A 14,348-nucleotide genomic window follows, 5' to 3' on the forward strand; every position below is an offset into this window, starting at 1 on the left:
TGAAGTCTGTTTCATTAACTGTGTTTCATCTTTTTCTTCTCAAACCTAACTGCCTCTCTGTGTGACATCGGCTTCATTTTGATTCTTTGCATGTGCTTTTCCTAATGTAAGTATTTATCATGTTTGTTTGTTCTTCTGTGATCCATTGTACCAATATTTGCTGCATTTCAACTGTACATGCTACAGAAGAAAACCAAACAAAATTGCAAATTTCTTGTGTGAATCTGTGCACATTTTGAGGTCCAGCACTTTAACGTGTGAAACTGCAGAGATAAACACCACACCTACTTTGCCATTTGATTTGTCCTTGTGACTGCAACCAGCAGTCCATTCACATAACAGAATTGTATTAATGACTTTGATTTGGACTATGACTATGAGTGATTTTCATTATTCTAATTATCAGTAGAGAGGATTAGGAATAATCCACTGTGGAAGGATAATTGGATACATGCCCCCAAAGGAAACTTGTGGAAAGCCAAGGGAAATGAGTAGTCATTGTTTTACCAATTTCAATGTAAAAATGATCCAAAATCCTTTTATAATACACTCATTTAGAACTTGCCTCATCCCCAAAAAGGGCATGATGAAAATATTACATGCTTTTATTCATAGAATGCATCATGCAATACTTTGGTAATTTTAGCAATGTGTTAAAAATATCAGTGCTGGAATACTGCATTTCAATTTGAATAAGTGTTTTAAATCACTTCTCAATCCTAAGAATGTCCTTGAAAAAACAACCTTGCTGAGCACGGTTCATTTTTATCCTACTAAACCTTTGAGCAGTTCATGTCATCTTGAAGAGTTTTCCTTTAAATATAGTTTTTTGACAGTGTTGTTACTTCCTCACTGAGATTACTTCCTTACTCTGCTTCTCTTTGTTCATCTTTCACTATCATCCAAACTTCATAACACTATTCACTGTTATGTGCTAAATAAATCAGATCCAAAGATGAATGATGATGATTAATTTACAGTTGCTACTTACAACAAATATAGGAAAAGAATGCATCGTAAGTGATGTTCAAAAACAAAGTACAAACACAGTTTAACAAAAAAACAAACTGTAATAGAAACCTGAGGTACTTTAAAGTAGGATCCATGGCATATATCACTTGCTTTAACTTAAAACTTCAGCCAGCACGACTTTTTAACACCAGCAAGATGGACATTTTACCCTCTGGCATTTTCAAAATCCTGTAACTCTATTAACCCTTTAAGGCCGGTCGGAGCGGGCACGTTCTGTTTTGCGTAACTATTTTTAAATCCCTGTAGAACCGGAACCGCGTAAGCTAGCGCAATAATTTTTTTTGCATATGAAACCTGACCTGAAAATTGTATAAAAAGCGCTTGCAGGAACAAAAACATAAAATAAAACTATGAAGACACTCAAAATAAATTTCCTGTTGTTGTAAACTATTTTTTGCAACTTTTTTGTATTTAAAGTTTTCAGGGATAAGCCTCTTAAATTTAAAGTAGAAATATATGTAAAAAAAAACAAAAACGATTTTCTATTTTTTTGTAGTTTATTGCACTTTTTTTCAATTAATGCAGTTACTATGGACTTAATGCATACATATTATTAAAATATGGGCTATAACAGTTGTATTGATGTATAGATACTTGAAATGCTCCCAAAAATGGCACTGCAGCATGTAAAAATATAAAGTAAGCTCTGGCGGACTTGGTTCTATGGCAGGTCTTAAAGGGTTAAAATAAAACCTGATCGTCTCAAATTTCATGACTTTTTTTTAAAAAAAAAGGGGATTATTTATCAAATTTGGAATTTTGGAATGTTTGAGATCAAAAGAAAAACAAAATGTCCACTTTTACCTAGAACCCACCTTTGACTGTTATAACATCAGCCAAAAGCTAGTTATATGTGACTGATAAATAAATATATAGGTGACTGTAGTTAGATTAAAAAAAACAAAAAGAATGATTACTACAGGCTGAGTATGGGATTTTGAGCAGAAGCAGGGGGAGTGCGTAACCGAAAGCATGGAGAAGTGACAGGTTGCTTTCTCTTCTGAGCAGCATAGGAATTCATACCTAACGTGAACAGAGTCTAGACTGTGGAGAACTAATCCAAACAAATGAATAGTGAAATCCAGAGCACATCAGTAAAACAGGTTTTAGACCTGACCCGGACAGCTGGGGAGGTGAAGCTGCAGATTGAGAATTGGGGAGCAGTGTGAACACTGAATGGGAGGTTGCACTTTGGTGATTTTGAGGCAGATGTAAAAATGGACGCGATGATCAACTTGGACATTACTACTTTTACAATAATAATTTAAAATGCTTTTTTCTCCCCTTTTGTGTAGCCTGCGTTGAGATCAATTTTAAAATGTAAACAATCAACTGAGGGGTCAAAATCACTCCTCCTGGCAGTTACAGTGTTAATTACTGTGTTCCCAGATTCTCGCTATGCAAATATCCTGCATTTCTTTTTCCTAACTCTAAACCTTAAAAAATCTTATGTTTTGTGGCGAAACAAAAGAAGGTATAGATAATACAGTTAGTCACTTTTTCAGGCTCTTGGTTTAAGTCATTGTTAACTTTATCAGTATTAAAACATAATTGTTGCCATACAGTCTGTGGGTGTGCATTGTCAAACAACAAAGCACATTCTCAATTTCCGTCAACTGAATGTGTACTGAATTTTTGCTGATATATTAACCATTGACATTTTGTTTCTTGTTATGAATGCAAAACTGTTTGCAAGATAACCCAGGGGAACATACCATCAAAGACACAACCAGGTGTCCCTAAAATTGAACTCTAATATATTGTAGCAAAAACTTCTGCATCAAAATTGCAGTACTGTGACCTTTAAATTCTGTCTTCATGCCATCTTATTAAGATGACATACAAACCATAATAATTGTTACAGGTCTTATTACTCTTTAAGTTGTTGTTTAAAAAAAACACAAATATGTTTGTAATGCTGGATTGTTCACAGACGGGAGGTTTTACTTACTTCAAGTACTGACACACCAAAAGAAGAAAACTCCTTAGTGGTGAAACTTACCCAGATGTTTTTCCTCATTCTATCCCCTGTTAGGACCGAGAGCAGTTCAGGATGGCAGCGGCGGTGCAATGAGTGTGCACTCACACAACTGTCTCCTCTTCATTATAATTCTGTCCTTCCTGCTTAGATTTTGAAGATAAATTGAGTTGAACTCCAGTGTTTTGTGTGTGTGTGTACCTGCGTGTGTGTGTGTATGCGTGTGAGTGTGTGTAGGTGTGTGTGCGTGTGTGTGTGTGCGTGGGAGTGTGTGTGTGTGCGTTTTTGTTTTTTCCAACTGAAACCATAAACTGATGCACATTAAGTGCATGATTTAATCTGCACTGCATTGATGTTGACCCGCTAAACAAGTATGTCATTGAGGGTCTTTTTTTTTAAGATTTCAAGGATGTAACAAATGTTTCACCTTTTAATTGAATTTTGTTGGATATTTTTCTCTTTGAATCATATTATTCTGGATTTTCTCTTTTTACCTGTGATTCTAAAAAAAAGATTTTTAAAATGGTGTCTCTTATTTTTAAAAAGTGTCTCTTAATCAAATGGATTTGTCTTGAATTTAACCACACTGAATATTCATGTCTATTCCAGGAAACAGCAAATTTACAGCAAATATAAGAAGTGAATTCTAAATACCTCAAAATTAAACTGAAAGAGTCAAACACAAGGTTGCCCTGAGGCTGAAAACCTGGTATTATCATATTTTAATGTATAATAATTATCCTTTCGTCTGGTTGTTGAAAGCAGAATTGTAGTATTTTTGTTTCCACCATTATAGTGATATATTTGCACTTGTGCTATGCTAATCTTTTTAATTATATTTTTTCAATTATGTGTAGTTTTAAATATTTTTAAGAACGGGAAATATGAACTTGTAATTATTTGGGACAAACCCCTTACTTTCATCTCTTTGTCATTTTTTGTTCTTTACTGGTACTGGTTGTATACAAAAATGTTGTCAAGATTATTATAATTATGTTAGACTTTAATATTTACAGATGGAGGGAATGTTAGCTACATTTGTATGGAGTGGACATCTGACTTAAATAATGCAGACCTATTAATGCTATTGATATTTGTTTAATATCATACCATGTATACATGCTCTAGAAATTGTTCCTGTTTATGTTCTAAACCAGCACTGGAGGGTTACAGAACAGTCGTTTTGAGTAGATTAACACAAAATAAACTCTTTCTGCATGTATTTAGACACAAATGACCCAAAGACTATATTTCATAAACTTCCTGTTTTTCAAATCACCAAACAAAGACCCTGATTTTTAAGTATTGTCTTCTCATTAACTTCAGAGTAAACTAGAGGTCTTCATGGGTACAAAAATGTCTGTCTGTGCAAAAATGTACCACAGTGAATTAAAGTGGATTTGCCTATTTTTTTTAATATTGACCCAGAAATAATATAGAAATAACACCTGGGTTAAAAAAAGGTCAGAAAAAATAGGTCAGAAATAAAGACTATATGTAAAACGTGGCATAACTGCAAATGAGCATTTATGCCACTGTGACATAATTGCTCATTTGCAGTCTTAAGAGTTCCTTTTTCATTGACAACCTGAGGAAATTATTCACTACCATACAATAGTAACTAGAAGCATACATTGTTTCATCATTATCTGTAAATTAAACTATAATGCACAAAGTGAAGATCATATTAGACTGAAGCTGTATTGAAAGTAGGAACTGAGACCATAAACTTATAAGAAAAGGGTTGAATTAGCAAACATTTTGCAGTAAAGACTTTCAGACTTCTGTTGATTTGGACTTTATAAATTAAGCAATTATTCTTAGCCTATTAGAATGAAAGCAGATTTAAGGTACTTTTGCTGCCACTTCACAATTTAGACTTATAGGCTAAGACCCATCTTTAGTATTTTGTCCATTATCCAGTCCTATACAGATCTACTGACATGGGTAGACTCATGAAGACCTTTAGAGTAAATGTGTTGTCTTTTGACACGAGTAAAATACAAAATCATTGATACTCTTAAACCAAAATGTACAGTATAGGAGTCAGATTGTGAGATGTTGGTCAGAAGATTTAATAATTTTAGACTTTACTGTAGAGTATGCAAGCCAACTGCAATAACTGAGACTGATTAAAGGTCTCAGCAAATAGGCCACAACAGTTCTTATCACCTGATATATAACTTGCATTAACAGAAAAGACAGAATATATGAGAAAACCTGAAAATCATATGTTTCAATATGGACAAACATCAGTGCAGGCAGAGTGTCACAGGCAGCAAACAATCAGCAGACCTCCTTTACCATATTTCATTGTGAGCATGAGAATTTTATGCAACAATCTGTAACCTCTCACAAAATGACAGGAAGAATTAAAGCTGGTAATTTCTCTCTTTCATATCTCTCAATTTGAAAAGAGATTTGTACCAATTGGCAGACTGTACTTAACATGGGTATGCTTTTTTGTTATTTAGTGACAATAACAAAAAATGTACATCTGGTGTTGAACTACTGGCTTTTGTAATGAAAGGGATTGTTTTAAGACATTGTGCATCCCTTGCAAAATGCTGTTTGTTTTTACTGTCAGTTTCTATCAGAGTTTTGCAATTGAAGGTTTCCATTAACACTGCAACAAACAAAAACAGTGAATTAAAACAAATTACTATGTCTGTTTAATGATGGGAGATGTTGCCTTTCTTATCTTCTGAACGTTCATCACACCTAAAAGGAGGAAAGGGTACACAAAAGCAATGACCTCTGTTCTTTTAATATACATTTTTTGCCCCCTTTCTCAGTCTTTTCCCTCTGGCTTGTGTCAGCACCACTGAGGCCCTAGTCCATCATCCACATTCCCCTACCTCTATCTTTCTTTTCTTTCCATGGTTTTTGGGGATAACAACCTTTTCACTCCTTGGTGTGAAAAGAAGAGCCAACATCCAAATCAGAGAGGCATGAAACGGGTCGTTTTAGAAACTGATCAGGATAATCACGACCTGAATCTGACAGGCTAATCATTGTTTGTTTTCACATATCAGAGAGAGGGAGGGACAGAGCGAGACTGCAGAACATTATTTATCTCTAGCACTCCAATGTTTGGAAATGACATGGTAATTATTCCATCCTGGGTTGAAAGAAGGCACTACCAATCACACGTCTATCCTGCACAGTCATTTTATGACAAGATTCACCACATTTAAGATGGACTCACATCACCTCATAGGGAAGTTTTTGCAGTGATCCATTCAATACTACCTATAAGCAAATGTTTATCATCTAGCCAGATTTTTTAATAGCGCAGCAATAAACACCTGAAAGTCTTATTTCGATTTTCCAGTACATTTGCTGCTGAGTACTTGCTCACACTTAGTAGCACATGTACAGTTTGATCACTATCTCACAAGGTAATCGAAACTGTGAGAATTAAAAATACGACTTTAGAACTCTACAAATTTTTTATATCAAATACACCTGTTTATGAACTTGCAGTAAGATCTCTCACCATGGATAAAATTTTGCAAATTGCTTAACACTGAGCTAAGAATGTGATAAAAATCTTGATGCATTCTTAATCATCCAGGTAAAAAAAATCCCCAAACGTTGATTCTGTTCATGTGGACGTAACGCTTTCAGTGGGAGAAATGTTTTGTCACTCATCCAAGTGACTTCTTCAGTCTCAGCTGACCCCACCTTCTTCAAATCAAACAAAATTGATGGCAAACATTTATGCTGGTTTGTGCTTCTAAAATGTTAGTTTGTAATGCTTTTGTAAGAACATTAATGAAAGTTTCAAGGTCAAAAGCCCGTATTTACCTTTTCTAATAAAAAACATCCCTATGTTGTTCTGATTAATTTGTATTTTGTTAATGCATAGTCTATTTTAACTATTACGGTGAACCTATTTTTTTTTTACTTTTGAGACTGTGATCATGATAAAAATATCATGGTTTATGTTTCACAATGTTTTCACCATAAAGAAAGGTGCTGGGTGACCTTGGATGACCTCTAGGAACTTTTATTAATATATTTGAAATTATTAAATTATTATTTATTAACAACCAGAGACCAAAGACTATTCTTCAATGACAACTGATCAGTGGCCATCAGTACCATTCATAGAGAGTTGGGAAATGGCTGCAATCACAGCATTGTAAGATAGCGAAAGATGTACCCTTAGGCTCCTTCCTCAATTCAGAGATGGTCTTTCCCTTTTCACGTAAATGGCCTCCTTCACTCCCCACTCAAACTAGCACTCCTCCCTGTCCAGGATGTGTACCGGTACAGCTTCATCCTACAGGTTAGTGGAAAGAGTATGCACCAGCCTGTAGGATTATATAGACTGCAAAGTCTTGGCCTGATGAGTTACCTCTTGTTGTGCCATCTACTTTGCCAGAGGTTGTTTGGTTTCCCCGATGTATAAATCATGGCAATTCTTCTGGCACTTAGCAGCGTACACTACATTACTCTGTTTGTATCTGGTGATTTGATCCTTGGGGTAGACCAGTTTTTGGCGCATTTACTCAAGGCCATCTTGATATGATGTTTTTCTGCTTCCTTGGCTGCTGTATCTGTGGGGATGGTGTTCGCTCTATGTTGTACCATCCTGATCACAACCAGTTTTTGCTTTAGTGGATGATGAGAGTTAAACCTTGAATACTGATCCATATGCGTAGGTAGACGGTACACATCAACTTTTAAATGACCCCCATTACTGATGAAAATCTTACAGTTTAAGAAGGCTAGTCTGTCATTTTTCATATCCTCCCTGGTGAACTTGATGTGTTTGTCTACCGAGTTAATGTGATCAGTGAATTGTGGTACATCCTGAGATTGTCATCCACATACCTGAGCCAATGACTTGGTGGTTTTCCTTACCTGGATGCATCAAGACATTTTAACCCACTTTGGCAAAGACTGCCTAAAGCTACTACATGAGTACGAGAAAACAGCAAGTAAGATAGCTGACTCCAGGGTCCACCTGAGATTCAGCCTCAGATGCAGACAAAACAGGATTACTCCTAAAATTCTGCCAATGAGATCATAAGTTCAAGGCCTCCAAGAAACAAAAATCCCCCAGAAGGCACAGAACACAACATTTTGGGAACGATAAGTATCATCCATGATCAGAGGATGACATAGAGAAGAGTCAATGCCTGTCAGATCATTGTTGAAAATCCAACTGGATTATATTTTCTAAAGCTTTCGTGTTGGTCTGAGATGTACAAAGCTAAGAGTAAAAGGTAATTTTAATTTCATTGTTTTCAAATCCCTGTTGTTCCAAACACAGAAAAGGGAAAAGCATGTGGAGAAAACCTATGCATGCTGCCTCTTTACAGGCTTATTTTGGATTTTTTTAAGCCTTTTGTATTACCTAGTGCCAGTGTTCTTGATCCGATATGGACATTGTCAGCCTCAAGGTTAGACAAGCTGGCTTGCAGAGCAGTTAAATAAAGACAGTCAAATTGCATGTTGCGAGGCAGTGTAATGATTTGTGCCACACAACACAGCTAATTTCCCATTTAATGCACATTTAGTTGAAAAACAAAAACAAAATCTTTCTTTGTCCTCATGTTGTCCAGTTGGTCTTAACTAGGTTCACTTTAATTCAAATTCTGTTGTAATTAAACTTTTAATGTTTCCCTTTAATGTGACTACTATGGTTCAAGGGTTTGTGCTAAAATAGAAATTGCATGTGTTTTGGATAACCTTCCAGCTAACCTTAATGCAGGCGTATTTATATTCATCTTTGCAGACTATTTTGATTGTTCAAGTCTTTGAACAGCTTCATGATGTTTCTGTCTGCAGGTTTCTGTTTTGGAATAACAACATTTTGATTGTTTCCTGTAATACAGCCACAGGCAGCACTGGCTAACAGTGACAAATCATAGCTACATTAGCTTGATACTTAATTAATTTTCAATTCTTGGACATTCAAAGGAACTACACTAGTTTGAAATACATCTGAATTTTCCTTTAAGTAAGAAGTCTGACCTTGTGTGATGATTACAGTGTTTTGCTAAATGTCATTTTTTTTTATAAATAAAATAGAATTAAATTGAAATTTAATTTAAGAAATCATTCCCTTTAGTAATTAAAAGTCAAAAACTGATTGTGAAAGACTGCACTATTACATTTAGTTTTTAGAAAATAATTTAAATATTTTTTTTGTCTTGTCACTCTTTGCCCTTTATCTTTTCTTTCCCCTCACCCCAAACCAGCCATTGCAGATGGCCACCCTTCCCTAGGCCTGGTTCTGTCAGAGGTTTCTTTCGTTAAAACTGAGTTTTTCCATCCCACTTTCTAGAAGTGCTTACACTTAGGGGGTTGGCAGATTATTGAGATTTCCCCTTTAATGTTGTAGGATCTTTACTCTACAATATACAGTATAAAGCACCTTGAGATGATTGTGGTAGTTTTTGTGCTTTGGCGCTATGTAAATGGAAATAAACTGAAACGAGTTGAATTAAAATTGATTCTTTTTCCACATGCTATGCACTTTCAGCAACTGCACATAATATGCATCTCTTTCAGGCAAACTCAACACAACAGGAGCTGACATACCTATTTAAATTGGAAATAAGCAACCACAGTAACAATTAATCTCTCAGACAAATTGAAGGCAGGCATATTGCATTTTTTTTGTGTCTGCACTATGTTAGAGCAATGGCTCCCAATTCCCACCAAGCATGACTTTAAAAAAAATTATATGCAAGTCCTAATCAAGCCAAACCCATGACAAAATCCAGGCGAATGAGCAGAGGATCTTAGAAATACATATTTCTGATCCTGCACCAGCATTCATTTATGAAAACGCACTGAGAAGTGCTGGATACACATAATTTTTTTCTTTCTGTGAGCCAATTTTGAATCACAGCCCACTAAGATTTGTATTTTGGAAGCATTGCATGTTCATGTTTATATGACCAATTACAAACATCTGTCTCAACTGCCCGGAGATTATCTTAGCAGATTCATGACATTGTCTCACAATATGTTGGGATTCATTTTTGGATTATTTACATGACTAAAATTCTACCCTACACTGAAAAAAGGCCATGTTTGATTTACTTGATTCAATAGTGGACATTGGCTGCACACAAATGTTTTGCTTTGGCAGAAACTTAAACAACTGAGTTAAATCAACACAACTTTTCATATTCAATAAAACTGTGCATTTTGTGTTCATAAAACACGATTGAAACATGTTTAGATGAAGTAAATTGAGCTCTTGGAATATTTTAATCCTTCGCACTTTTGTCATTTTATTTCAACACTATTCAATAACTTTTACCCCAATACTACTTGGTCACTTACAGTAAATACTACTTGAAGGTAGTTGTATAGAGTTGTTGGTCATATGTATTTTATTGATGAAAAATGTGTGCTCATATTTAAGGCTGACAGTAATAAAATGTTGTCTCTTAATATTTTGTGATTTCTTGTCTTTATTTAGTGTTAATGGGTTGTTCAGAGTAAATAGTGATAGGAAGAAATCAAATTGCTGGCATGCTGCACCGCCAATAGACTAGTGATGGGATTTCCGGTTCAGCTCACTAAAAAGAACCGGCTCTTCGGGTTGTTTTGTTGCTTTAATTAATTTATTATTAACAATAATATAAAATTATACACAAAAGGAATTACTAATGTAAAAAACAGTGGTTTTATTTATATAGGTTTATATATAAATATTTACGGTGGCCCCTAGAGACAAAGCACGTACAAACTCCAAAGCAAGTACAAACTCCAAAACACTTTTCTAGCATGAACTGAACTTCCAAAACAGAGCTACCTAGATCACTTACATTACACAATTGAAAGCAAATGTGTATTGTTTGTGTATTTATACACAAGCACTCATATATATTCAAATAATTTAAAAAAAAACTTTAACATTTACCTGTTATTACCACACACCAAATCCGTTTGTTGGTACTTGCTGGCTTGTGTAGCCACTAGGTAACAAAAGGTCAACACTGCACCTAGCATCCTGGGGTCCGTTCTTCGTACCTCGCTAAGTAAGTTAGCTGGATTTGATTGTTGACGATTTCGCGTGATCTTGGATCGTTCGGTTCTCCGAAGCTCATCCGGGACTTGCTGTCATAGCAACAGATCCGTAAGCGTAAACCTGCTTGGGAGCAAGATTGATAAGGAGAGTTTTCAGAATTCAGCGTATATTGCGGGATAGACAGGATCCTTTAGCTCAGTGTGACAGTGTGCTCATAGAGAGATATCGATTTTCCTGTGAGGGTATTATTTACTTAACCAACTTGTTGGATCCCTATGTTAAGAGTTCCACTCACCGTAGTCGGGCATTAACAACTGCACAAACTGTGTGCATTGCCTTGCATTTCTTTGCGAGTGGCACGTTTCTGTACGCTGTTGGAGATGCAGAGAACATTGGCAAAAGTGCTGTCTGCCGTTCCATTCGCAAAGTATACCTGGCACTCAAGCATTTCCTGGGTGTGTTTGTCAAAAGGTTGTCAAACAGGGATTTTTTTTTCTATTGCAGGTACATTAAATTCGATAATGAATGTGATGCAATCATGACCTATGTCTGTAACTATAGCTCGATTGTCAGCACACCGATGGTGTGTGACTCTATGTGCCATATCACAAATGTGGAAGCTAAATGGCCCGGATCAGTGCATGACTCAGGAATTTTCAGAGTCAGGGTTATGCACATTATTTGAGTGTGGTAAGAAAAAGAGACTTATTTTGATATTTCATACTTATTTTGGGCCTAACATAACAGCATTTCTCCATTACACAGGGGCCTACGATGGGATTCTCCTTGGAGACAGGGGTTATGCATGCAGGCAGTACTTCATGACACCGTTCCCTGACCCCAACCCTGGGCCACAAACCCGCTACAATGCAGCTCTAGCCAGGACAAGGGCACGCATTGAAATGACCTTTGGGCAAATAAAGGGAAGATTTCAGTGTCTGAAAAGTCTGAGGGTTGCACCTGACAGGGCATGTGACATTATTGTTGCATGTGCCGTACTGCACAACATTGCCACCATCAGAAAGGAGAGGACTCCTGTGGTGGAGGTGCAGCCTGATGATGACCTCCAGCCAGTGCACTTGGACCAACCTAGTGGCAGAGCTGCACGGGACAGAATTGTGCAACACAATTTCGAATATTAAAAACATGAAAAAACATATTTTTCATTGAAATTTATTTCAGCATCTTTTTCTGTCTCATCAAAAAAAAGCCAGTCATCATTTGCCAGGAAAAAAAATCATATATACTGTATCACGCAAGGTCATCAATAGTGCTCTGTATGAAAGTGTATTTTTACTTACTCTGAAGTTCCTTTTGAAGGAACTCGATTTCTAGTTGAACTTTTTGCCTCATTAGAGCTTGAAGTTCGATTTCACCTAGAAGCTTTTGTTTCTTTGGCTCAGTATACTCCATTTTTTGCTGGAGACTTCTCTTATAGAGCAAACGAATGTCACCCTGTTTCAACTGTAGAGACAACATTTAACGGTCAATACATGTCATATAGGAAGTAAAATTAATTACAAGACTGCCCACCTCTGTATCAGGCCTCTCTGCCAGCCTCTTTGCCTGCAAATCATACTGCAGTCAGAAACACATAGAAGTACACAAGTAGATACAAATTCAGGCCAAATTATGCATGCACTTACAGGGACTTCCTCCAAACCACAGTCATCTAACAGGGTTGCTTCACTGTCCTGTGCAATGGAAACAAAATGGTGTTACAAAGGGATGTGGTACAGCCTATTGGTCTAAATAATTAAAAAAAAGATTTTTATATACACAAATATACATATATATATATCCCAACTTACTGTGCATGCTTCAGTCACCCCTTGCATTGGAACAGGTAAAAGGGATGGAGTGTTATGTAAAACTACACACTAAAAAAACCCACGATGTCAATAAATGTCAAAGTACAAAAAGCATTTTAATTAAGGCAACAACCAAATATTTTACATTGTACAAATAGAATTATGAGCTCATTTACCAGTTATGAAAGTGCTGCTGCTACTGCACCCCGGCTGCTGGTCTAAGGAAGAGCTGCCCCCAGGGATGCCCTCAACAATGGGTCTGGTGGCATTCAATCCTAGGGCCAGCTCCTCTGCCGGGGTGTGACAAGGGGGTGCAGGACCACCACCTGTCTTTTTTTGCTCTGCCCTTTTCTTGGTTGCTGTTATAAATAAACAAACAGATTATTTCAGGGTCTCTTTTCAAGAGACTAAAAGCAATATAAGTGATAAATATTACCATTCTGTAGAATATTCTTATATTTCACTTTTACTTGTTCCCATTTTCTAGTGGGTCCTGTTGTGGCTCTAATGTGAAAGAGGATATAATGTAATATAATATAATATGATATAATGTAATATAATATAATAAATTACTTACGAGTTTAATTTGTCAGCAACTTTCTGCCAGTCCTCTCTCCTTGCTTTTGCAGCCTTTGCAGTGTTCCCTTGTGTTTTAATTAAACTCTGAAACTCCTGAAACCCCTCAATAAAGAGTTCTTGCTCTGCTGGATGTGTCATTTGATCTTGGATGTAGTAAGCGAGGTACGAAGAACGGACCCCTGGAGCACTTTCTGTTGTCTTTTGTATGTGTTTTGAGTTTTTATGTGCTTCTGGAGTTTTTACGTGTTTTGCAGTTTTTACGTGCTTTGTCTGTAGGGGCCACCGTAAATATACTTTTATTTATTCACTCCACATAAAATGTAATAAATAAATCATATAATACAAAAACCAACATTTCAATTTTTAACTATTTAAATTTTCAGCTTTTTCCGTCAAAAATTTTAAAGTGAAAAACAAAAACAAAACACTGCAAACCACAACACAATTAAATATAAATTAAAATATGAAAACAATAAGAAGATGCATATTCTCTGTCATATGGGCCTGCATGAATAAACTTTCTGAATCCTTTATCATCTGCAACTGAAAATAGTTGTGGATGATTACTATACCTTTCTAATGTGACGTTGTTGCCCCTGGCTCTCTCTCTCTCCCTCCCGCTCTGTTCCTGTGCTACTGAGTGTAACTACCGCCCCTCCCCCCTCATCCCAGCGTAAAGCACAAGGCTTGCATGCTGAGTGAAGCGGAAAAAAAGTGTGAGAGAGAGGGTGAGAGAAAGAAAAAAAAAAAACAACCCACGGCTCGCGACAAGGAGCTGGCTCACGTCGTTCACGTCAAAGATCCGGTTCTAAGAGCCATTTCATTTGTGACCGACACATCACTACAATAGACTTTATCATGAAAAAAACTGCAAGATCCTCTACAATTGGATCAAGTCAAGTAAGGAACAAGTCAAACTTATTGGTTTCTTATCCCTCAGAGGTCC

At 36.3% G+C, this 14,348-nt stretch overlaps 1 protein-coding gene and 1 long non-coding RNA gene across 11 annotated transcripts in view; one reads left to right on the top strand and one right to left on the bottom strand.

Moving 5' to 3' along the window:
* ntm (neurotrimin) overlaps window positions 1-12,209 on the top strand; it is a 489,818-nt gene extending 477,609 nt beyond the window's left edge. For 2 of the 10 annotated variants that reach the window (XM_082549231.1, XM_082549233.1), the window contains one exon: window positions 3,068-5,702. In XM_082549231.1, the coding sequence (XP_082405357.1) occupies window positions 3,068-3,168 (101 nt within the window). In that variant the 3' untranslated portion in view covers window positions 3,169-5,702. Of the gene's footprint in view, window positions 1-111; window positions 1,196-3,067; window positions 5,703-11,777 lie in introns of those variants that run through there. The other 8 variants (XM_082549226.1, XM_082549227.1, XM_082549229.1 and 5 more) reach the window with 8 other exon arrangements.
* LOC309715827 lies at window positions 12,091-14,025 on the bottom strand. Its single transcript, XR_014279316.1, has 4 exons — window positions 13,975-14,025; window positions 12,659-12,706; window positions 12,314-12,578; window positions 12,091-12,113 (listed from the first exon to the last, which is right to left on the bottom strand). It is a non-coding gene; the product is annotated as an uncharacterized lncRNA (long non-coding RNA).
* Between the last annotated feature and the right edge of the window lie 323 nt (window positions 14,026-14,348).

The sequence above is a fragment of the Aulonocara stuartgranti genome, assembly GCF_965226115.1.
Source record: "Aulonocara stuartgranti genome assembly, chromosome: 10".
Taxonomy (NCBI): domain Eukaryota; kingdom Metazoa; phylum Chordata; class Actinopteri; order Cichliformes; family Cichlidae; genus Aulonocara; species Aulonocara stuartgranti.